Source organism: Entelurus aequoreus, linkage group LG22 (genome assembly GCF_033978785.1).
Source record: "Entelurus aequoreus isolate RoL-2023_Sb linkage group LG22, RoL_Eaeq_v1.1, whole genome shotgun sequence".
Classification (NCBI taxonomy): Eukaryota; Metazoa; Chordata; class Actinopteri; order Syngnathiformes; family Syngnathidae; genus Entelurus; species Entelurus aequoreus.
Window position 1 is genome coordinate 38,271,039 of NC_084752.1, and position 27,625 is coordinate 38,298,663.

The window sequence follows — 27,625 nt, forward strand, 5'->3', positions numbered from 1 at the left end:
TGAGCTCAAATATAGCTACAAATGAGGCATAATCATGCAATATGTACATATCGCTAGCCTAAATAGCATGTTAGCATCGATTAGCTTGCAGTCATGCAGTGACCAAATATGTCTGATTAGCACTCCACACAAGTCAATAACATCAACAAAACTCACCTTTGTGCATTCATGCACAAAGTTAAAAGTTTGGTGGACAAAATGAGACAGAAAAAGAAGTGGCATAAAACACGTCCTAGGAAGTCGGAGAAAGTTATACATGTAAACAAACTACGTTGAATTCAAAGACCGCTAAAATGAGTAGGACAAAACGTCGCTCACCAAATACTGGAATCAGTGAAGCATGTTTAATATAAACTGTGTGCTTTGTAACAATTAGGGAGGTTTGTGTCATGTTTGTCCTCATACACAAACCATACTAAAACAAAAAATATATTTTTTTCCCCTCATCTTTTTCCATTTTTCATACATTTTGGAAAAAGCTCCAGAGAGCCACTAGGGCGGCGCTAAAGAGCCGCATGCGACTCTAGAGCCGCGGGTTGCCGACCCCCGTCCTAGATGACATGAATGGATTGGTGTTGAAAGAATGGATATTTCTGGAATGTCTTTGTTGTCACAACGAAGAGGAATGTTTTGAAGTTAAAATGATCAAAAATGGTTGAAAAATGTGGACTGTGAAAACTTTTCAGGTAAAGGTAAAAATAGCGCTTAGAAAAATCGGGAATTCTGAAAATTCCTGGAATTGTTTTCTTATTTGAATTTTTTAATGGGGTGAGAAATGTGGGAGTTGTGCATGTTTGAACATTTTCCATGGGCAAAGTGTCCCGCAAAACAGGGAATTCTGGGTAATCCAGGATATACTGTACATATTTGTATTGTTTTGTGGCAGCTGAGGATTCCTGATGGAGCCGAACATTTTGATACTTGACTGACAGGTTCTGATTGGATGCAAACTGTAGAGTGTGGGTGGAGCACGTCAAGCTGTGGTGGTGGAATAATAATACATGATCTTTGCTGTACAATCTTAAATGTGTGAATGCATTGACACAATAAAAGTACATTAAAGTGCAGTTTGAGGTAGTGTCAAATAATGTATAGAAGTTGAATGATTATTTCAGTACATGTCAGAGGAGTTTCATCTTTGCAGACAAAAAGTCTGATTAAAAATATTTACATAAAAAAAACAATTCTGATGAAATTAGTGGGTGTGTTTATTCTCCCAGTCGGGACCAGTACAGTAAGTCAGTCACATAGACGTTCTGTGAGTACCTGCAAGTCCGCATTCAGGCAGAAGTACAGGTGAGCTGCAGCATCGAGTCAAACTATCTATAGTTGCTGCTACTTTTTAAACTTCTATGTCACATTCCTTTATTTTCTACTTCCAGCTGTGTAAGGGGAAGAGGCTCAATGCCCATTCAACACTAATTACATCTTGACTAGTCGGACTTTTGCAACACTGGAACACACACGGACACAAACACACACAAACACACACAGACACAAACACACACGGACACAAACACACACAAACACAAACACACACGGACACAAACACACACGGACACAAACACACACGGACACAAACACACACGGACACAAACACACACGGACACAAACACACACGGCCACAAACACACACGGACACAAACACACACGGCCACAAACACACACGGACACAAACACACACGGACACAAACACACACGGACACAAACACACACGGACACAAACACACACGGCCACAAACACACACGGACACAAACACACACGGACACAAACACACACGGACACAAACACACACGGCCACAAACACACAGGGACACAAACACACACGGACACAAACACACACGGACACAAACACACACGGCCACAAACACACACGGACACAAACACACACGGACACAAACACACACGGCCACAAACACACACGGCCACAAACACACACGGACACAAACACACACGGACACAAACACACACGGACACAAACACACACGGACACAAACACACACGGCCACAAACACACATGGACACAAACACAAACACACACGGCCACAAACACACACGGACACAAACACAAACACACACGGCCACAAACACACACGGACACAAACACAAACACACACGGCCACAAACACACACGGACACAAACACACACGGACACAAACACACACGGCCACAAACACACACGGCCACAAACACACATGGACACAAACACAAACACACACGGCCACAAACACACACGGACACAAACACAAACACACACGGCCACAAACACACACGGACACAAACACACACGGCCACAAACACACATGGACACAAACACAAACACACACGGCCACAAACACACACGGACACAAACACAAACACACACGGCCACAAACACACACGGACACAAACACAAACACACACGGCCACAAACACACACGGACACAAACACACACGGACACAAACACACACGGCCACAAACACACACGGCCACAAACACACATGGACACAAACACAAACACACACGGCCACAAACACACACGGACACAAACACAAACACACACGGCCACAAACACACACGGACACAAACACACACGGACACAAACACACACACATTCTCAGACACGCAGAATCACAGTCAATAAAGACAAATTGTTCCATGCAGGATTGTACTGAGCATCATTGCTTCCCTAAGTTTACTACTGCAGTATCTTCTAACACAGAGAGGTCCCCAACCACCGATCCGGGGACCTGTATCGGTCCGTGATGCATTTGCTACCAGGCTGCACAGAAACATTCATTCATTTTCTCTGACTTAACTTTCGCCTGTCCCACTAAACACACCAACAAGCTTATTAATATGAACTACAAAAGCAGTGAAGTTGTGTAAATGGTAAATAAAAAGACAATACAACAAATCCTTTTCAACTTATATTCAATTGAATAGACTGCAAAGACAAGATATTTCATGTTCACACTCAGAAACTTTGCTATTTTTTGCAAATAATCATCAACTTAGAATTGAATGGCAGCAACACGTTGCAAAAAAGGCATGTTCACCACTGTGTTACATGGCCTTTCCTTTTAACAACACTCAGTAAAGGTTTGGGAAGTGAGGAGACACATTTTTGAAGTGGAATTCTTTCCCATTCTTGCTTGATGTACAGCTTAAGTTGTTCAACAGTCTCCCTTCTCATATTTTAGCTGCCACACATTTTCAATGTCTGGACTACAGGCAGGCCAGTCTAGTACCCGCACTCTTTTACTATGAAGCCACGCTGTTGTAACACCTGGCTTGGCATTGTCTTGCTGAAATAAGCAGGGGCGTCCATGATAACAACATATGTTGCTCCAAAAGCTGTATGTACCTTTCAGCATTAATGGTGCCTTCACAGATGTGTAAGTTACCCATGTCTTGACCACTAATACACCCCCATACCATCACACATGCTGCCTTTTACACTTTCACCCTAGAACATGTCTTGACCACTAATACACCCCCATACCATCACACATGCTGCCTTTTACACTTTCACCCTAGAACATGTCTTGACCACTAATACACCCCCATACCATCACACATGCTGCCTTTTACACTTTCACCCTAGAACATGTCTTGACCACTAATACACCCCCATACCATCACACATGCTGCCTTTTACACTTTCACCCTAGAACATGTCTTGACCACTAATACACCCCCATACCATCACACATGCTGCCTTTTACACTTTCACCCTAGAACATGTCTTGACCACTAATACACCCCCATACCATCACACATGCTGCCTTTTACACTTTCACCCTAGAACATGTCTTGACCACTAATACACCCCCATACCATCACACATGCTGCCTTTTACACTTTCACCCTAGAACATGTCTTGACCACTAATACACCCCCATACCATCACACATGCTGCCTTTTACACTTTCACCCTAGAACATGTCTTGACCACTAATACACCCCCATACCATCACACATGCTGCCTTTTACACTTTCACCCTAGAACATGTCTTGACCACTAATACACCCCCATACCATCACACATGCTGCCTTTTACACTTTCACCCTAGAACATGTCTTGACCACTAATACACCCCCATACCATCACACATGCTGCCTTTTACACTTTCACCCTAGAACATGTCTTGACCACTAATACACCCCCATACCATCACACATGCTGCCTTTTACACTTTCACCCTAGAACATGTCTTGACCACTAATACACCCCCATACCATCACACATGCTGCCTTCTACACTTTCACCCTAGAACATGTCTTGACCACTAATACACCCCCATACCATCACACATGCTGCCTTTTACACTTTCATCCTAGAACATGTCTTGACCACTAATACACCCCCATACCATCACACATGCTGCCTTCTACACTTTCACCCTAGAACATGTCTTGACCACTAATACACCCCCATACCATCACACATGCTGCCTTTTACACTTTCACCCTAGAACATGTCTTGACCACTAATACACCCCCATACCATCACACATGCTGCCTTCTACACTTTCACCCTAGAACATGTCTTGACCACTAATACACCCCCATACCATCACACATGCTGCCTCTTACACTTTCACCCTAGAACATGTCTTGACCACTAATACACCCCCATACCATCACACATGCTGCCTTCTACACTTTCACCCTAGAACATGTCTTGACCACTAATACACCCCCATACCATCACACATGCTGCCTTCTACACTTTCACCCTAGAACATGTCTTGACCACTAATACACCCCCATACCATCACACATGCTGCCTTTTACACTTTCACCCTAGAACATGTCTTGACCACTAATACACCCCCATACCATCACACATGCTGCCTTTTACACTTTCACCCTAGAACATGTCTTGACCACTAATACACCCCCATACCATCACACATGCTGCCTTTTACACTTTCACCCTAGAACATGTCTTGACCACTAATACACCCCCATACCATCACACATGCTGCCTTCTACACTTTCACCCTAGAACATGTCTTGACCACTAATACACCCCCATACCATCACACATGCTGCCTTTTACACTTTCACCCTAGAACATGTCTTGACCACTAATACACCCCCATACCATCACACATGCTGCCTTTTACACTTTCACCCTAGAACATGTCTTGACCACTAATACACCCCCATACCATCACACATGCTGCCTTCTACACTTTCACCCTAGAACATGTCTTGACCACTAATACACCCCCATACCATCACACATGCTGCCTTCTACACTTTCACCCTAGAACATGTCTTGGCCACTAATACACCCCCATACCATCACACATGCTGCCTTTTACACTTTCACCCTAGAACATGTCTTGACCACTAATACACCCCCATACCATCACACATGCTGCCTTCTACACTTTCACCCTAGAACATGTCTTGACCACTAATACACCCCCATACCATCACACATGCTGCCTTTTACACTTTCACCCTAGAACATGTCTTGACCACTAATACACCCCCATACCATCACACATGCTGCCTTTTACACTTTCACCCTAGAACATGTCTTGACCACTAATACACCCCCATACCATCACACATGCTGCCTTCTACACTTTCACCCTAGAACATGTCTTGACCACTAATACACCCCCATACCATCACACATGCTGCCTTTTACACTTTCACCCTAGAACATGTCTTGACCACTAATACACCCCCATACCATCACACATGCTGCCTTTTACACTTTCACCCTAGAACATGTCTTGACCACTAATACACCCCCATACCATCACACATGCTGCCTTCTACACTTTCACCCTAGAACAATCCGGATGTTTCTTTTACTCTTTGTTCCGTAGTTTCCACAGTTTCCAAAAACAATTTGAAATGTGGACTCGTCAGACCACAGAACACTTTTCCACTTTGCATCAGTCCATCTTAGATGAGCTCAGGCCCAGCGAAGTCGGCGGCGTTTCTGGGTGTTGTTGATAAATGGCTTTTGCTTTCCATAATAGAGTTTTAACTTGCACTTACAGATGTAGTAGCGACCAACTGTAGTTACTGACAGTGGTTTTCTGAAGTGTTCCTATACACATGTGGTGATATCCTTTACACACTGATGTGGCTTTTTGATGCAGTAGCGCCTGAGGGATCCAAGGTGTGTAATATCATGGCTTACCTGCAGTGATTTCTCCACATTCTCTGAACCTTTTGATGATATTACGGAGCGTAGATGGTGAAATCCCTAAATTCCTTGTTGAGAAATGTTGTTGTTCAACAATTTGCTCAGGCATTTGTTGACAAAGTGGTGACCCTCGCCCCGTCCTTGTTTGTGAATGACTGAGCATTTCATGGAAGCTGCTTTTAGTGAATTAGTGAATTACATTTATATAGCGCTTTTTCTCAAGTGACTCAAAGCGCTTTACATTGTGAAACCCAATATCTAAGTTACATTTAAACCAGTGTGGGTGGCACTGGGAGCAGGTGGGTAAAGTGTCTTGCCCAAGGACACAACGGCAGTGACTAGGATGGCGGAAGCGGGAATTGAACCTGCAACCCTCAAGTTGCTGGCACGGCCACTCTACCAACCGAGCTATACCGCCCCGCCCCGTTTTATACCCAATCATGGCACCCACCTGTTCCCAATTAGCCTGTTCACCTGTGGGATGTTCCAAATAAGTCTTTGATGAGCATTCCTCAACTTTATCACTCTTTTTTGCCACTTGTGCCAGCTTTTTGGAAACATGTTGCAGGCATCAAATTCCAAATGAGCTAATATTTGCAAAAAATAAAGTTTTCCAGTTCGAACGTTAAGTATCTTGTCTTTGCAGTCTGTTCAATTGAATATAAGTTGAATAGGATTTGCAAATGATTTTATTCTCTTTTTATTTACCATTTACACAACGTGACAACTTCACTGCTTTTGGGGTTTGTATCAACTACCGCATTTTCTCTGACTTAACTTTTGCCTGTCCCACTAAACACACCAATAAGCCTGTTAGTAGATGTATATTACAACTCCTTTGTTATAGTACATTAATAAAAACACCAATAAGATTGTTAGTAGATGTATATTACAACTCCTTTGTTATAGTACATTAATAAACACACCAATAAGCCTGTTAGTAGATGTATATTACAACTCCTTTGTTATAGTACATTAATAAAAACACCAATAAGATTGTTAATAGATGTATATTACAACTCCTTTGTTATAATACATTAATAAAAACACCAATAAGATTGTTAATAGATGTATATTACAACTCCTTTGTTATAGTACATTAATAAACACACTAATAAGATTGTTAGTAGATGTATATTACAACTCCTTTGTTATAGTACATTAATAAACACACAAATGAGCCTGTTAGTAGATATATATTACAACTCCTTTGCTATAGTACATTAATAAACACACTAATAAGATTGTTAGTAGATGTATATTACAACTCCTTTGTTATAGTACATGGGACAATTCACATGAATGTGCCAGATTGTAGCCAAAAGGCACATTTTTAATGTTAATTTTTTTTGCTGTTTTTATCTGCCACACGTAGAAAGCCGGTCCTTGAAAATAATGCACACATTAAACCGTCCCTGGTAGAAAAAAGGTTGGGGATCCCTGTTCAAACAGACATGTTTGATGGAGGTAAAAATGCTAACAGCTGATCCCGGTGATGGAACTCAAATGAATTGCGACCATAGTAGATGAGAGGAATTGTTAGTCTCCTCCCAAGCTAACATGTCCCTACTGTCATCCTCCCTCTCCAACATCAAAGCCTGCTTCTCCATCATATGTTCACTAGAGATGTAACGCTGTCAAAATTGTCGACCAAATGAGTTTGATTGATATTCTATATGGTCTATATCAGGGGTCACCAACCTTTTTGAAAGCAAGAGCTACTTCTTGGGTAGTGATTAATGCGAAGGGCTACCAGTTTGATACACACTTCAATAAATTGCCAGAAAAAGCCAATTTGCTCAATTTACCTTTAACTCTATGTTATTATTAATAATGAATGATATTTACACTTAATTGAACGGTTTAAAAGAGGAGCAAACACAAAAAAAATGACAATTAAATTTTGCAACATTGTTTATCTTCAATTTCGACTCTCTAAAATTCAAAATTCAACCGAAACAAAGAAGAGAAAAACTAGCTAATTCGAATCTTTTCGAAAAAATTAAAAAAATAATTTATGGAACATCATTAGTAATTTTTCCTGATTAAGATTAATTTTAGAATTTTGATGACATGTTTTAAATAGGTTAAAATCCAATCTGCACTTTGTTAGAATATATAACAAATTGGACCAAGCTATATTTCTAACAAAGACAAATCATTATTTCTTCTAGATTTTCCAGAACAAAAATTTTAAAAGAAATTCAAAAGACTTTGAAATAAGATTTAAATTTGATTCTACAGAATTTCTAGATTTGCCGGAATAATTTTTTTTTATTTTAATCATAATAAGTTTGAAGAAATATTTCACAAATATTCTTCGTCGAAAAAACAGAAGCTAAAATGAAGAATTAAATTAAAATTTGTTTATTATTCTTTACAATAAAAAAAATAAATTTACTTGAACATTGATTTAAATTGTCAGGAAAGAAGAGGAAGGAAATTAAAAGGTAAAAAGGTATATGTGTTTAAAAATCCTAAAATCATTTTTAAGGTTGGATTTCTTCTCTAAAATTGTCTTTCTGAAAGTTATAAGAAGCAAAGTAAAAAAATAATGAATTTATTTAAACAAGTGAAGACCAAGTTTTTAAAATATTTTCTTGGATTTTCAAATTCTATTTGAGTTTTGTCTCTCTTAGAATTAAAAATGTCGAGACCAGCTTGCTAGTAAATAAATACAATTTATATATAGAGGCAGCTCACTGGTAAGTGCTGCTATTTGAGCTATTTTTAGAACAGGCCAGCGGGCTACTCATCTGGTCCTTACGGGCTACCTGGTGCCCGCGGGCACCGCGTTGGTGACCCCTGGTCTATATTGTGCAACCCAACTCTCCTGTAGGTTTCTCAAAGCCACTTCCAACGATCCATCCAGCACCTACACCCCATACTCAAGAAGCTGTCAAACCACATATTCAATTTTAGATGGTTTGCCCCTGGTAGGAGATCCACATTTTGGTAACCCGCACAGACCTTCCCTAATGTTCCTCACGGCACCTCCAGCTCTGCTCTTGTGTATACGGCACATTCAAGCCAACATTTTGGTAACCCGCACAGACCTTACCTAATGTTCCTCACGGCACCTCCAGCTCTGCTCTTGTGTATACGGCACATTCAAGCCAACATTTTGGTAACCCGCACAGACCTTCCCTAATGTTCCTCACAGCACCTCCAGCTCTGCTCTTGTGTACACGGCACATTCAAGCCAACATTTTGGTAACCCGCACAGACCTTACCTAATGTTCCTCACAGCACCTCCAGCTCTGCTCTTGTGTATACGGCACATTCAAGCCAACATTTTGGTAACCCGCACAGACCTTACCTAATGTTCCTCACAGCACCTCCAGCTCTGCTCTTGTGTACACGGCACATTCAAGCCAACATTTTGGTAACCCGCACAGACCTTCCCTAATGTTCCTCACGGCACCTCCAGCTCTGCTCTTGTGTACACGGCACATTCAAGCCAACATTTTGGTAACCCGCATAGACCTTCCCTAATGTTCCTCACAGCACCTCCAGCTCTGCTCTTGTGTACACGGCACATTCAAGCCAACAGCGCCTCATCTCTACAACTATCTCTCCATGATGTTGATTCATTCTACACTTTTTGATACTGTTTTACATTTGCTTTGACAAGACATTCTTCACTTCTCCACTTACCTTTGTGTAATCCTGCAAACACACAAACTGACGGTGGACTTACACGACAACGCGGCGATTCAGGAACCAGTATTTGCGGCGGTGTCGGTCAAAGCCGACGGGCAGCTGCCGGAGGAATGGTCTCGTCTTCTGTACCTCAGGGATGCAGTCGGCCACACCGGGCACCTTGTGGGCCACGCACACCTCGCACTGCCACTCGTCTTCGGGAACTTCCTGCAGCGGCGGCTTCACACACTCCAAGTGGTAAACGGCTGCGCAGGTCTCGCAGCACAGCAGGTCGCCAAGGCGGTGGCACACCCGGCAGTGGTCGTCATAGGCCACCACGCCTTCTGACATGAGCTCTTCCCTAGCGATGTTGGTCGCCAGAAACTGGTCCACTAGAAACTGGAGAACTTTGATTTTACTTTCCAACGGTTCAAAGGGGTAATCTTCCCCTTCCTGCAAAGGCAGAACGTGGCGGTATTCCGCATCGCTCTCGCAGTACGCCCTCAAAACCTCCGGCCAGGTCATACCGTCCACAAAATAGAGCGTTGAATTAACAGAATCCTTCACGTCAGCAGGCCCAAAAGTGGTATTGGAAGTGTCCTCCTCTCTGAGAATAGCCTTGAGTAAGGAGATGTGTGTCTCTGCCAGCAGCATGCACTGCTCCTGGCTGGCCACCGCCGCGCAGAAGTCTTCAAAGCGAAAAGGGGAGAGCCGCAGCACCGTGCCGAAGTTGCGGAGAACCTCGTAGACGGCCGACACGTTGAGGAGCTGGGAGGTAGGAACCGGGAGGTCCTCGGAGGACTTGGGAAGATCCAACGAGGGAATGTCTTGCGGCTCGAAGACAGGGGACTGCTCCTGTACCACTAGACTCCTTCGTCTGCCTGCGGTCGTGAAAGGAACACAGGTGGCAATTAGGAAAAGCATAAAAGGGTAAATACGGAGTTTGGAACCTTTTAGAAAAGGGACGTTTGATTGATATTATAAGAAATTACTAGGGGTGTAACGGTACGTGTATTTGTATTGAACCGTTTCAGTACGGGGGTTCCGGTTCGGTTCAGAGGTGTACCGAACGAGTTTCCACACGGACATATTAAGTAGCGTAACGCACGTTGTGTAAACAATGCACACCGAAACACAACACACGGCATGCTAGCAGCTAACGGGCTAGGATAGACTGACCAGACGTCCTCTTTTCACCGGACATGTCCTCTTTTGCGGAGCTGCCAGGGCGGAGTTTCTCAAATGTCCGGGTTAGGGTTGCGTGTATTTTCAATGTACGTTCAGGGTTAAGAAGGGGTTAAAAACAAAACAAATTGCACGCGCAGCAGCATTGGTGAGGGAGGGGCAGAGACAGAGAGAGAGAGAGAGTTATGATAAACGCGCATGCGTCGCCAGGCTCTTTTTATCCATAGATTTATGACATTTAATGTTTTATTATCTATAGCAGGGGTGTCAAAAGTGTGCCCCGGAGGCCATTTGCGGCCCACAGCTAATGTTTTAAAGGCCCACGGCACATTCTAAAAATACTATTCAAATAAACAAAAACTTAACAAAAGTGAAATAAAAAAGCTTAAAGGTTAAATGTCATTTAGAAAAAGTTGCAATGTTGACTAATAAAACAAAGCTGGTTTTTTTTCTTTCAAACTGTCATTGCTGAAAACATAATATTGAATCAAAATCAATGTTATAAGGTTCCCATTACTTCACATCAAATATTACACTAAGAAAAATATTTTTGGTGGAAGATTTTGCAAATTTGGTAAATAAATAACCCAAAAATGTATATTTTGTTGTTTTCTTACTGTACCGAAAATGAACCGAACCGTGACCTCTAAACCGAGGTACGTACCCAACCCACATTTTTGTGTACCGTTGCACCCCTAGAAATTACATATCATCACATATCGCCATAGACACAAAATCAATATTAATAAAAAATGCGTTCGATAAATCGATCAATGTATTTATATTTTTTTTTCTTCTTCGTCGGAAGAAACAGGAAGTGGTGAAGCAAGGTTGGTTGCATGAACTAACCCAGCAACGCAGGAAGTGATCACTGACCAGGCAACAGCATCAACTATCAAGTTTATTCCTTGCATGGAGTAAGAAGAGAAAGTAAACATGAGTGCAAAAGAGAGCGAACAAATTGTGGATAAAAGAGGAAAAGTCACCTGGACAGTATGACAGTTTATTGGAGTTATTAACACGGACCTGAGTCACCTGGACAGTATGACAGTTTATTGGAGTTATTAACACGGACCTGAGTCACCTGGCCAGTATGACAGTTTATTGGAGTTATTAACACGGACCTGAGTCACCTGGACAGTATGACAGTTTATTAGTTATTAACACGGACCTGAGTCACCTGGACAGTATGACAGTTTATTGGAGTTATTAACACGGACCTGAGTCACCTGGACAGTATGACAGTTTATTGGAGTTATTAACACGGACCTGAGTCACCTGGACAGTATGACAGTTTATTGGAGTTATTAACACGGACCTGAGTCACCTGGACAGCATGACAGTTTATTGGAGTTATTAACACGGACCTGAGTCACCTGGACAGTATGACAGTTTATTGGAGTTATTAACACGGACCTGAGTCACCTGGACAGTATGACAGTTTATTGGAGTTATTAACACGGACCTGAGTCACCTGGCCAGTATGACAGTTTATTGGAGTTATTAACACGGACCTGAGTCACCTGGACAGCATGACAGTTTATTGGAGTTATTAACACGGACCTGAGTCACCTGGACAGTATGACAGTTTATTGGAGTTATTAACACGGACCTGAGTCACCTGGACAGTATGACAGTTTATTGGAGTTATTAACACGGACCTGAGTCACCTGGACAGTATGACAGTTTATTGGAGTTATTAACACGGACCTGAGTCACCTGGACAGTATGACAGTTTATTGGAGTTATTAACACGGACCTGAGTCACCTGGACAGTATGACAGTTTATTGGAGTTATTAACACGGACCTGAGTCACCTGGACAGTATGACAGTTTATTGGAGTTATTAACACGGACCTGAGTCACCTGGACAGTATGACAGTTTATTGGAGTTATTAACACGGACCTGAGTCACCTGGCCAGTATGACAGTTTATTGGAGTTATTAACACGGACCTGAGTCACCTGGACAGTATGACAGTTTATTGGAGTTATTAACACGGACCTGAGTCACCTGGACAGTATGACAGTTTATTGGAGTTATTAACACGGACCTGAGTCACCTGGACAGTATGACAGTTTATTAGTTATTAACACGGACCTGAGTCACCTGGACAGTATGACAGTTTATTGGAGTTATTAACACGGACCTGAGTCACCTGGACAGTATGACAGTTTATTGGAGTTATTAACACGGACCTGAGTCACCTGGACAGCATGACAGTTTATTGGAGTTATTAACACGGACCTGAGTCACCTGGACAGCATGACAGTTTATTGGAGTTATTAACACGGACCTGAGTCACCTGGACAGCATGACAGTTTATTGGAGTTATTAACACGGACCTGAGTCACCTGGACAGTATGACAGTTTATTGGAGTTATTAACACGGACCTGAGTCACCTGGACAGTATGACAGTTTATTGGAGTTATTAACACGGACCTGAGTCACCTGGACAGTATGACAGTTTATTGGAGTTATTAACACGGACCTGAGTCACCTGGACAGTATGACAGTTTATTGGAGTTATTAACACGGACCTGAGTCACCTGGACAGTATGACAGTTTATTGGAGTTATTAACACGGACCTGAGTCACCTGGCCAGTATGACAGTTTATTGGAGTTATTAACACGGACCTGAGTCACCTGGACAGTATGACAGTTTATTGGAGTTATTAACACGGACCTGAGTCACCTGGACAGTATGACAGTTTATTGGAGTTATTAACACGGACCTGAGTCACCTGGACAGTATGACAGTTTATTAGTTATTAACACGGACCTGAGTCACCTGGACAGTATGACAGTTTATTGGAGTTATTAACACGGACCTGAGTCACCTGGACAGTATGACAGTTTATTGGAGTTATTAACACGGACCTGAGTCACCTGGACAGCATGACAGTTTATTGGAGTTATTAACACGGACCTGAGTCACCTGGACAGCATGACAGTTTATTGGAGTTATTAACACGGACCTGAGTCACCTGGACAGCATGACAGTTTATTGGAGTTATTAACACGGACCTGAGTCACCTGGACAGTATGACAGTTTATTGGAGTTATTAACACGGACCTGAGTCACCTGGACAGTATGACAGTTTATTGGAGTTATTAACACGGACCTGAGTCACCTGGACAGCATGACAGTTTATTGGAGTTATTAACACGGACCTGAGTCACCTGGACAGCATGACAGTTTATTGGAGTTATTAACACGGACCTGAGTCACCTGGACAGTATGACAGTTTATTGGAGTTATTAACACGGACCTGAGTCACCTGGACAGTATGACAGTTTATTGGAGTTATTAACACGGACCTGAGTCACCTGGACAGTATGACAGTTTATTGGAGTTATTAACACGGACCTGAGTCACCTGGACAGTATGACAGTTTATTAGAGTTATTAACACGGACCTGAGTCACCTGGACAGTATGACAGTTTATTGGAGTTATTAACACGGACCTGAGTCACCTGGACAGTATGACAGTTTATTGGAGTTATTAACACGGACCTGAGTCACCTGGACAGTATGACAGTTTATTGGAGTTATTAACACGGACCTGAGTCACCTGGACAGTATGACAGTTTATTGGAGTTATTAACACGGACCTGAGTCACCTGGACAGTATGACAGTTTATTGGAGTTATTAACACGGACCTGAGTCACCTGGACAGTATGACAGTTTATTGGAGTTATTAACACGGACCTGAGTCACCTGGACAGTATGACAGTTTATTGGAGTTATTAACACGGACCTGAGTCACCTGGACAGTATGACAGTTTATTGGAGTTATTAACACGGACCTGAGTCACCTGGCCAGTATGACAGTTTATTGGAGTTATTAACACGGACCTGAGTCACCTGGACAGTATGACAGTTTATTAGTTATTAACACGGACCTGAGTCACCTGGACAGTATGACAGTTTATTGGAGTTATTAACACGGACCTGAGTCACCTGGACAGTATGACAGTTTATTGGAGTTATTAACACGGACCTGAGTCACCTGGACAGTATGACAGTTTATTGGAGTTATTAACACGGACCTGAGTCACCTGGACAGCATGACAGTTTATTGGAGTTATTAACACGGACCTGAGTCACCTGGACAGTATGACAGTTTATTGGAGTTATTAACACGGACCTGAGTCACCTGGACAGTATGACAGTTTATTGGAGTTATTAACACGGACCTGAGTCACCTGGCCAGTATGACAGTTTATTGGAGTTATTAACACGGACCTGAGTCACCTGGACAGCATGACAGTTTATTGGAGTTATTAACACGGACCTGAGTCACCTGGACAGTATGACAGTTTATTGGAGTTATTAACACGGACCTGAGTCACCTGGACAGTATGACAGTTTATTGGAGTTATTAACACGGACCTGAGTCACCTGGACAGTATGACAGTTTATTGGAGTTATTAACACGGACCTGAGTCACCTGGACAGTATGACAGTTTATTGGAGTTATTAACACGGACCTGAGTCACCTGGACAGTATGACAGTTTATTGGAGTTATTAACACGGACCTGAGTCACCTGGACAGTATGACAGTTTATTGGAGTTATTAACACGGACCTGAGTCACCTGGACAGTATGACAGTTTATTGGAGTTATTAACACGGACCTGAGTCACCTGGCCAGTATGACAGTTTATTGGAGTTATTAACACGGACCTGAGTCACCTGGACAGTATGACAGTTTATTGGAGTTATTAACACGGACCTGAGTCACCTGGACAGTATGACAGTTTATTGGAGTTATTAACACGGACCTGAGTCACCTGGACAGTATGACAGTTTAGTAGTTATTAACACGGACCTGAGTCACCTGGACAGTATGACAGTTTATTGGAGTTATTAACACGGACCTGAGTCACCTGGACAGTATGACAGTTTATTGGAGTTATTAACACGGACCTGAGTCACCTGGACAGCATGACAGTTTATTGGAGTTATTAACACGGACCTGAGTCACCTGGACAGCATGACAGTTTATTGGAGTTATTAACACGGACCTGAGTCACCTGGACAGCATGACAGTTTATTGGAGTTATTAACACGGACCTGAGTCACCTGGACAGTATGACAGTTTATTGGAGTTATTAACACGGACCTGAGTCACCTGGACAGTATGACAGTTTATTGGAGTTATTAACACGGACCTGAGTCACCTGGACAGCATGACAGTTTATTGGAGTTATTAACACGGACCTGAGTCACCTGGACAGCATGACAGTTTATTGGAGTTATTAACACGGACCTGAGTCACCTGGACAGTATGACAGTTTATTGGAGTTATTAACACGGACCTGAGTCACCTGGACAGTATGACAGTTTATTGGAGTTATTAACACGGACCTGAGTCACCTGGACAGTATGACAGTTTATTGGAGTTATTAACACGGACCTGAGTCACCTGGACAGTATGACAGTTTATTGGAGTTATTAACACGGACCTGAGTCACCTGGACAGTATGACAGTTTATTGGAGTTATTAACACGGACCTGAGTCACCTGGACAGTATGACAGTTTATTGGAGTTATTAACACGGACCTGAGTCACCTGGACAGTATGACAGTTTATTGGAGTTATTAACACGGACCTGAGTCACCTGGACAGTATGACAGTTTATTGGAGTTATTAACACGGACCTGAGTCACCTGGACAGTATGACAGTTTATTGGAGTTATTAACACGGACCTGAGTCACCTGGACAGTATGACAGTTTATTGGAGTTATTAACACGGACCTGAGTCACCTGGACAGTATGACAGTTTATTGGAGTTATTAACACGGACCTGAGTCAGACCAAGGCGCTAGTAATCAGTAGTATCACACCACACTCAACCTGAGTTCTTCTCAGGTTTACAATTTCACACTTTGCACTATTCTGTTACACTTTATTAGGCTTTTCTTTTTTTAAACTTAATTCTTATTTTTGCACCTTCATTATTGTTAAGTGTTCAATGTGATTTTAGAATTTTGTTTCCATTGTTTGAGAGTTTTCCAGTGTTGACACTTCCATGTTCCTTTATGTCTTGATAGCTGAGAGCATTACAATTAGAGGAAGATAGTAACATTTGAAATAAAACCCTTTACATTTAATAGATTTTTCTCCTGGTCATTATTTTTTGGACAGCTCATAAAAATATCAACAATTATGGATATCACCCGATATAAAACACTTAAACCGTGACACACTTTTCAGCCATATCGCCCAGCCCTAGTTCCTGATGCCCATTTGCTAAATGTACTAAACGTGATAGATCTCACAATCTATATGCCCACCACTTCACAGAGGACAGAATTGTGGAAAGTTTTGCTGGACATCTTCCAATAAAGCCTGGAGCTCTACCAAACACCCAGTCAGCTACAGTATGTTTGATCAGCAACTGGACTAAATTAGCATAAAGTTACTGTTAAAATGCGAATAATGTTAAATAGCTTTGCTAGTGTGGGGTCACTAATGTTTGTTTCCTCACACTCTCCTTAAAGTTTTGTTGTTGTACAAAACAGCAGGCCTTTATTTATAATTGTTAAAATATATATTGGTACCTCTTCCTGTGTATTTGTGTATTTAAGTCCCCCCCAAATTAAATCAAACCATGGAGGCATTGTGTAAATATTTATAAAACAATCTTGCCTTCCTTCCGGGAAACAAGCCGCCTGGAATTTACGCATTTGGTGCCGTTTTTGCCGAGGATATTTACATGTATGGTATACATTTCCCCCAAGTGCTTTGCGCGAGTTGTTATTGTAGACGAACAGACTGGCTCGTACATGCACATGCATCCTCCGCTCTTGCCAGTCATACAACATAGTAGCTTATTGTTTCAACTTAAAGGCCTACTGAAAGCCACTACTACGCAGTCTGACAGTTTATATATCAATGATGAAATCTTAACATTGCAACACATGCCAATACGGCCGGGTTAGCTTACTAAAGTGACATTTTAAATTTTGCGCGTAATATCCTGCTGAAAACGTCTCGGTATGACGCCTACGCGTGATGTCACGGACATTTTGGGACAGCATTGTGGCCAGCTATTAAGTCGTCTGTTTTCATTGCAAAATTCCACAGTATTGTGGACATCTGTGTTGGTGAATCTTTTGCAATTTGTTCAATGAACAATGGAGACAGCAAAGAAGAAAGCTGTAGGTGGGAATCGGTGTATTAGCGGCCGGCTGCAGCAACACACACACGTAGCTGGTGTTTCATTGTTTACATTCCCGAAAGATGACAGTCAAGCTTTACCATTGGCCTGTGGAGAACTGGGACAATGGAGACTCTTACCAGGAGGACTTTGAGTTGGATACGCAGACGCGGTACCGTGAGTACGCATGAGCTGCGGCTTACAAACATTTGATCGCTTGCCCGTACAGGCGTGCCGCTATGTGCATGTCACGTACGTAACTTTGGGGACTTTGCGGAAATATATGTGATGTATGAACTTTGGGGAGGTGAACGGTACTTTGGGCTGTGGGATTGAGTGTGTTGTGCGGGTGTTTGAGTTGTATTGGTGGGTTATATGGACGGGAGGTGTTTGTTATGCGGGATTAATTTGTGGCATATTAAATATAAGCCTGGTTGTGTTGTGGCTAATAGAGTATATATATGTCTTGTGTTTATTTACTGTTTTAGTCATTCCCAGCTGAATATCAGGTCCCACCCGCCTCTCACAGCATCTTCCCTATCTGAATCGCTTCCACTGCCCTCTAGTCCTTCACTCTCACTTTCCTCATCCACGAATCTTTCATCCTCGCTCAAATTAATGGAGAAATCGTCGCTTTCTCTGTCCGAATTGCTCTCGCTGCTGGTGGCCATGATTGTAAACAATGTGCAGATGCGAGGAGCTCCACAACCTGTGACGTCACGCTACTTCCGCTGCAGATGTGAGGAGCTCCACAACCTGTGACGTCACGCTACTTCCGCTGCAGATGTGAGGAGCTCCACAACCTGTGACGTCACGCTACTTCCGCTGCAGATGTGAGGAGCTCCACAACCTGTGACGTCACGCTACTTCCGCTGCAGATGTGAGGAGCTCCACAACCTGTGACGTCACGCTACTTCCGGTACAGGCAAGGCTTTTTTATCAGCGAGCAAAAGTTGGAAACTTTATCGTCGATGTTCTCTACTAAATCCTTTCAGCAAAAATATGGCAATATCGCGAAATGATCAAGTATGACACATAGAATGGACCTGCTATCCCCGTTTAAATAAGAAAATCGCATTTGAGTAGTCATTTAAAACTAACACTAGGAGGCAAAACTGAATGAATGTCCCTTTTTGTCCTTTACAATAAATACAAATACTACATCACTTTAATAGTAGTCTAACATTATGAACTATTTGAATATTACTTTGGCAGATATGGGTCACAAGCATGGCTGGTTGCTATGGTAACGGAACGCCACTGTAATGAATGAAGTGATGTTTGCAACAAGTGAGGGGGAGAAAAAGGGCGCCTCACTTCAAAACAAAGAGCTGTCAAAGTCATAGCAGAAAGTTAGCAGGACTTTGAAGTTTGAGAAGGACTGTGGTTGAATAAAAGTAGATGTTACTTTGCAGAAGCACCTTTGTGTGTGCTGCAGTGACACGAGTGGACGTGGACGAGCACACGGTAAACAAAGGCCTGTTTCTCCATTTTGAACAATGCCATTAAGTAGCTTGAAGTGTTTGCGGCACACACGTCGCCTACCTGGCGTGCTGGGGCTCCCCGCACTGCTGTCCGTGCAGTAGCTGCCCTCCTCATCCTCGTCCTCGTCCACGTCCTCTTCCTCGTCCTCATCCTCTTCCTCCACGAAGTCAGAGTCCATCCCCAGCAAGGCCTCCTCGTCTTCCGACGGGTTGTCGTTGAGGAGTTCGTCCTCCTCCTCCGATCGGTAGCTCAAGTTGTCGTCCTCCTCGTCGCTGTTGTCGTCGTACACCACCTTGATCGCAGGCCGCCTCGCTCCGCCTCTCGACCCCCTGCCTCGGCCTCTGCTTCCCCGGCCCCGCGATGCCTCAGCGGCGGCTGCAACTTTCTTGCGGCCCCGGGACAAATGCAAGTTCTCTCGGCCGGATATGTCCGCCTCCACCTCGCTGAAGCCCCGTCCTCTGCCCCGTCCTCGTCCCCGGGTCCCTCTGCTCCGTCCGCTCCGAGAGCCGCGGGTCGGCCCGGACGAGCCCTCCCGCATCCCAGCCGCCAGTTTGGGCGGCCTTCCTCGCCTGCCCCGCATTGGAGGAGCGCGCCTCTTCTTTTCCGCTTCAATCTCGGAGCCGCGAGAAGGAAACACTAGGCGGGGTCATGCAAAAGTTCCCACGGGCCCACCGTCTCCAATTTCGGGCGGAAAGCTCAAAGTGAATGGCCGGTGTCCCGCTCCGGGTCGCCTAACGACGCCATCTTTCTTCTTGGCTCTCCCTGCGTTGAAAACACACAAGGCCTCAGACCTGCGTCAAGCTAGTCAAGCTACTCCTACATCCCGCTCCCCACACCGGAAGTGGCTCTTGCGGACCATCACAATAAAACATGATAGTCATGAAAGTATACCAAAAACGAATTACAAACAATCTCGAATGAAAACACACTGTACAAAAAAATATATGAATTCAACATAAATGTAATTTACTTCTAATAACTTACAACACAACATGCAATTTGAGCGTCGCTATTTACGAAGTACTGTCAATGATACAAATCCAACAGTTGACGCGGCAAAGCTCCGTGGATGTTTAGTCACATGACCCACTAGTTAAACATCACATGACCCACTAGTTGACATCACATTACCCACTAGTTAAACATCACATGACCCACTAGTTAAACATCACATGACCCACTAGTTGACATCACATGACCAACTAGTTAAACATCACATGACCCACTAGTTGACATCAATTTGCATGCTGGTTGATGGCAACATCAAGTGCTTGATTACACATCTTTAATTGTGCTAATTTGCCTTCGTTTTATGTTTGCTTATTGCTGGAAGAAAAGCAGCTATTAGAGTGAATGATAATTATGATATCTGTCACTAATTATCGGTTATCATGGGCATGTATTGCTTGAAGTTTTCATACCACAATATATTATATTAAGCATAGACTCCAGCACCCCCCGCGACCCCGAAAGGGACAAGCGGTAGGAAATGGACGGCAGGAATTGAGTTGCGTGTGTTTCTGAGCGAATGGAAACAGGAGGACGCGTCACACATTTAGGTGCCACATGGAGTACAGGCGCTAGAGGGCGCCAGTGAGCAGGGCAACAATTGAATATATAAGGTGGAGACGATCAGGAAGAGGAGAATTTAGACTTTATTTTTAATATATTAGCATTTAAACTGTTAATAGAGTACGTCAACTATTGACGAAACAGACATAAACTACGGAGCCCCTAAAGGGACATGGGATTTTTTTTTGTTTAGACATGTATCTCGTGGCCACGAGAAACTTTTTGTAAAAAAAATATATATATATATATATATATATATATTTATTTATTATATTTTTTTTTTTAAATAAAAAGTTTGCTCTCTCGTGCGCACGCATCCAATGTTTTCTCGAGGCCACGAGAAACTTTCTCGAGGCCAGGAGAAAACATTGGATGCGTGCGCACGAGAGAGCGCGTGGTTTGAGGTGCGTGTTAAAATGTTAATTCGGCTGTATTTCCAACTCGGACTTCACTGTAAGGACATTGCTGCTTTGCTTGCTAGTCGTCATCGCTATATTGTGTCTGAAAGACATTTAAAAGGAATTATGAAGGCATGTAGTGTGTTTGGGCGCAAAGGTTACACTCTTTGGATGGCGTGGTAGATTTAAGTTACCAACAAGTGTCCATCTGTGTGGATGTGGTGGATGTACACTAAATGCAAGGAGGATGGATTACACGCCAAGAAAGAAGAGGTGCGCTTAATTCTTAAAGAAGTTGACCCAAGGGGTGTTGAACTCAGAGGAAGGAGACCTCCATCGTCGCAAAAGGGCCCAATTATATTTGTCACTTTGACTCTTATGACAAACTGAAACCATTTGGTATGTGTATAAACGGCTGTATTGACGGATTTTCCCGGGAAATGATCTGGATGAATGCATTTAGGACCAGCAGTGACCCAGCAGTCATTGGCGGCTACTATATGGAGGCAGTGAAGACATTTGGTGGTTGTCTGAGGATTGTCAGACGCGATCGGGGCACTGAAAATGTTCAAGTCAGAGACTTTCAGCGTTTTCTCCGTCGCCACATTGATGACGGCTGTGGTATTGACGGCTCCATGGAAGGGGCAAGCACAGCTCTGGTATTGACGGCTACATGGAAGGGACAAGCACAGCTCTGGTATTGACGGCTACATGGAAGGGACAAGCACAGCTCTGGTATTGACGGCTACATGGAAGGGGCAAGCACAGCTCTGGTATTGACGGCTACATGGAAGGGGCAAGCACAGCTCTGGTATTGACGGCTACATGGAAGGGACAAGCACAGCTCTGGTATTGACGGCTACATGGAAGGAGCAAGCACAGCTCTGGTATTGACGGCTACATGGAAGGGACAAGCACAGCTCTGGTATTGACGGCTACATGGAAGGGACAAGCACAGCTCTGGCATTGACGGCTACATGGAAGGGGCAAGCACAGCTCTGGCATTGACGGCTACATGGAAGGGGCAAGCACAGCTCTGGTATTGACGGCTACATGGAAGGGACAAGCACAGCTCTGGTATTGACGGCTACATGGAAGGGACAAGCACAGCTCTGGTATTGACGGCTACATGGAAGGGACAAGCACAGCTCTGGTATTGACGGCTACATGGAAGGGACAAGCACAGCTCTGGTATTGACGGCTACATGGAAGGGACAAGCACAGCTCTGGTATTGACGGCTACATGGAAGGAGCAAGCACAGCTCTGGTATTGACGGCTACATGGAAGGAGCAAGCACAGCTCTGGTATTGACGGCTACATGGAAGGGACAAGCACAGCTCTGGTATTGACGGCTACATGGAAGGAGCAAGCACAGCTCTGGTATTGACGGCTACATGGAAGGGGCAAGCACAGCTGTGATATTGACGGCTACATGGAAGGAGCAAGCACAGCTCTGGTATTGACGGCTACATGGAAGGAGCAAGCACAGCTCTGGTATTGACGGCTACATGGAAGGGGCAAGCACAGCTCTGGTATTGACGGCTACATGGAAGGGGCAAGCACAGCAAATCAGCGCATAGAGAGTTGCTGGGGTTTCCTCAGAAGAGAATCAATGGAGTTCTACATCTCTATGTTCACTGACCTGAAGGACCGTGGTTTGTTCGGTGGTACATACTTGGACCGAGGTCTAATTCAGTTCTGCTTTATGAACTTCATTCAGGTAAGCGACAATGCATTGTTTTATCTATTTTTTCCAAGCAGTCTGCAGAGATGGAATGAATCAACAGTACAACAGTGCCATCTAATGGAAAAACTACTGAATTACAACATTTTCATCCTAAATTGAGGCCCACAAATGTTCGTTTTTTTCTTTTAACATCCTTCCATGAGCAGACAGTGGGTGTGAATATTAGCATCATGTCCATGTGTCTTCTTAATTACTGTTATTGCTGTCCTACGATACCATATTAATTCATCATCAGTGTCGGGGGGGGGGGGGGGGGGGGGGGGGGTTTGGTAGCCCTAATCTGCCCCCCCCAGTACAAGCATAGTGGGCAGCAAACACTGTTTATTTCATTTATGTTTATTAATTGATGTATTTATGCTTGCCCTTTTCCACTCATTTTCTCCTAACTTTATCAAAAACCTCAAGATTTAACATAGATTTTTTCAAGTCATCTCATAACTAAATTAAAGAGCACATGATGAGAATAACAAATTGCATATTAATTTACTTTTCTTTCTCTCTGTACTATTTTTCCAGGATGAATTAGAGGAGAGCATCAATGTGTGGGATGCACATGTCATCAGACCATCAAATAATGACAGGGTGCCCAGTGGTCGCCCCCGAATCATGTACATGTTCCCACAACTCTACACAACTTGTGATTGCATTTCCCCAGTGGATGTACAGTTGTGTCAGAGTAACTGCACATTTGGACCAGCAGTGCCATGTGACACAACATCTGCAACATTGTGATGGCAGAGTCACGGCTGCATCTTCCAGCTGATGCTTATCAAGCATTGGATCTGTACCTGCACCTGAGGAATGAGATAACATCTGCTCTCTAATTTGAGATTACATTTGATTCAGATTATTCAGGGCTACAACGTGTCCACACTGACTACACTTGAACAGTGCTATGCCACAAACATTAAGAACATTTTGCAGCAAAACTGAGGTGCAAATAGGATTGATATGTCACTATCTCCACACTGACTACAAAGAGAAACAAAGCAGGACATGAAAGAGGAAATCAACAGAACTTAACAACCATATGAAATGTATTGTACTTGCATTGAACAGGAATTTCTTTGTTGAATGATGACAAAAATTCTGAACATCATTCAGAGTCACACTTGTATAAAAGATGCACATGAGAAAATGTAATATTTGTACAAAAAGGGACTTTCACCTATGAGAACAGACCCTGCTGACTTATCAAAATTATTCAACTTAAACTGTCTTGTGGAAAAAAATTGAATCTCAATGTACTAACAATTTACAGAAAAAATAAGAAAATAAAACAATTTAAGAAATGTAAACGGTCTCTGTTTTAATAAGAACAATAAATGGAAATCTGTAGAAACAGTTTTGCATCAGACAAATAACCTCAGTGTAGAAGATAGATGTGCTTTCCATTCACTACACAATATCCATTGTGAAGCAGTCGCCAGACAAGACATTATCAAATTCTTTGCGAAACTCCGGGTATGTGCTGTAAGTGCATGGTAACTCAAGAACTGCTCCACACGTGTGTGCTACAGGCCTGCGACTTCAACCACACAATGTGTTCAAAATTACTTCAATTGTGTCTTTGCACAGCACAGTAGATCCTGTGCAGAAGCGTAAGAAGATCTCCAATTTTCTTTGGTGGATGCTTCTCACATACCGTAGCAGGTGGTTAAGAGAAGTCTGCTCTTGTGGATTTAGGCTTTCAAATGATGGTTTTATCATCTGGGCCACTTTCTTGTTAGTTGGCCTCTTAGATTCATATATCTCCATTATGTTGTCTTTGGTTATGAGCATTGGCATAGCATTATGAACACTGGAGTGGAAACAGTCAATTATGAACTTTGGCTCTTGAAGAAGAGCTTTGTGTGCCATTGTTAAAATAGCAGCCCGTAAATTGTTTTTAGGGGGAAGGCAGTGTGAGCCCATTCTGGAGAAGACATCAAGTAAGTCCTCCTCAACAGTTTCACCAATGGTACCCTGTAGTGCTTTTTCAAGCGACACACGCTCATTCTCTGAAAGAAATCTGGCAAATGACATCATCAATAGTTCTTCATCCACTGAGCTAACTCCTTTACAACAAGCAAGAACAAAGGCTGGTGACCGTCTGATTGGTAGGATTTTGTGGTCCAGGTATCCTTTCAAGCACACTCTTCCGAGAGCTTGCCACTTCTTCTCAGAATAGTCTGGTCGTAGCCTGGGTACTCGTTCATCTTCCCCCTCACACTGGTCCAAGAAGTGGTCCCAGAATGCAGAGTACGCCTCTCTTGACACACCATCACTGTCCATAGCTTTCTCATTTGTAAACTCCATTCTTAGACTAGCATTCAGTACTTTTGGATCCATGGAGACATTAAGGACATCATCTACTATGTTTACTCGTCTTCATTTCAAAATAAGGATTTCTTGGTCAAATGGATGTGGTGATGCTGGAAGACTGCTTGATGATACAGGACCATCATTGATTGTAGAATGCTGCAAGATATTTTCAAAAGGTAATTAGGTGTGATTATTGATTGATTCATCCTTCAGTGAACAGAAAATAATCAAAGATTTTGACAATCAATGTATCAATTAGCATGCAAAAATGGTGATAATGTTGTGGCAAATGAGATTTGGAATGTTTGGATGAAACATTAATCTAAAAACATAAGCTTAGGGTGAAAGATTTTCGGATGGTAACGTTACAGTTTTTGTACATTTTATAAATGTAAAATGTAATAATTTTACAGGACTGTAAAACGTTAGTGCTACATTGTACCTGCATGCTGCTCAAGTCATGTGGATTCCAGGGAAGAGTGGTGTCTTGAGTATCACTATCATCACCAACAGTGGGTCCAAACTTCACTTCAGAGTCCTCAAGAGATTGTGGAATGGCAGGATTAAGAGCGGAATCTGAGACATCACTTAACAACAGGTCTGCATCTTGATTTGGCACAGGCGTTAAACAGTCATCTTCAGATCCATGCCTTCTTGTTGACTGCTGAGTATGACTGCCAACATCCTCAGTAGGTCGTGGATGCAGGAGCTCTGTGTTACCCATCTCAGGAGTTGCTGATCTTCAATGGCTGATTGTCTCTCCTCTCTATTGATCTTTTAAAAAAAAAAACAAGAAAACAAACAAATGTAGTATTATTTGTGTAATTATTATATTATCTATAGTTTGAATAATGTCATCCAAGCTGCTATGTATATTCATGTGACTATAACACTCTGCACCTGAGGAAATTATTTGGTGTATGCATTTTTACTTAATGTAGGATTAAACTCAAAGCGTTCGCAGATTTCCATCTTAACTGCAGATTTAAAACTATAAATTATGGTTTCTTAAAGGCCATTTCTGTGTCCTCATATATTTCACCTGTGATTTATAATAAATATAGCTCAGCGCAGATTTAATTTAAATGACACTACAGAAAACTATAACTATAAAAATATGTTTGAATTTGAAAGAATACTGAACATTTTGGTACAATAAAAACTTCAGACAACACAAGTTGTGTACTGTTTAGCACAGACTGGTTCCATAAAAATGCAATACTTGTTCATGGTTTTGCTGCATTGAGCCACTGGGAGCCAGATGTAAATCAGAGGAGCTCTCTGGGTGATCCACTTGATTGAGTCTCCTGGTCTTGTTCCTCAAGGATCGTGTCTTCATTGGCCTAGCCTATAAAAAGGTGAGCAGCAAATTGTGAGCTTATAGACTTGACATAGAAATAAGACAATAGATTTATCCTAAAAAATAAATGACATCTGTGAAAGTACAGGTCACATTGAATAGCAGCACAGGTAAGAAAGCAAAGGTGAAACTTATTAAATTGGCTAATGTTTGAGAACAATAAATACGTATCAACATCATATCCATCATACCTGTGCATATGAGACAGGTGTGGTACACAACCATAATCAGTGTTGGCGCTAAGAATTTTCAAAATGGGGTCCCACACTACATTTTTGGGGTTGCACTTTTTTGTAAGCTTTTCAAAACAAATGACAAATGTATGTATTATCCTGTGCGTGAGTTGAAGTTGTGTCATTTGAAAGCTATTTGAATTTCAAGCCCTTAATGGCCTACTGAAAGGAATTTTTTTTTTTACAATGTCAATTTCTCAGATGACATATTGTATATTGTGTTTTGGAAAAAGGTTGTTATAAACGTTACTTAATTCATTAAAAAAATAATACAAAAGAAAACACATTTTAATGCATATGTAAATGTATTCAGTTATAAACATTCATTCACTTTCTTCTTTCCTTCATGGATTCAAACTTTA

At 42.6% G+C, this 27,625-nt stretch overlaps 1 protein-coding gene and 1 long non-coding RNA gene across 2 annotated transcripts in view; both read right to left on the bottom strand.

Moving 5' to 3' along the window:
* Window positions 1–20,458, bottom strand: part of LOC133639435 (nucleosome-remodeling factor subunit BPTF-like) — a 133,750-nt gene extending 113,292 nt beyond the window's left edge. The window contains exons 1-2 of the mRNA XM_062032726.1: window positions 19,709–20,458; window positions 9,863–10,685 (exon numbers count right to left, since the gene is read on the bottom strand). Of these exons, the coding sequence (XP_061888710.1) occupies window positions 9,863–10,685; window positions 19,709–20,228 (1,343 nt within the window). The 5' untranslated portion in view covers window positions 20,229–20,458. The remainder of the gene's footprint in view (window positions 1–9,862; window positions 10,686–19,708) is intronic.
* A 5,241-nt stretch (window positions 20,459–25,699) lies between these two features.
* On the bottom strand, window positions 25,700–26,944 carry LOC133639444 (uncharacterized). Its single transcript, XR_009823790.1, has 3 exons — window positions 26,893–26,944; window positions 26,113–26,436; window positions 25,700–25,826 (listed from the first exon to the last, which is right to left on the bottom strand). It is a non-coding gene; the product is annotated as an uncharacterized LOC133639444 (long non-coding RNA).
* Between the last annotated feature and the right edge of the window lie 681 nt (window positions 26,945–27,625).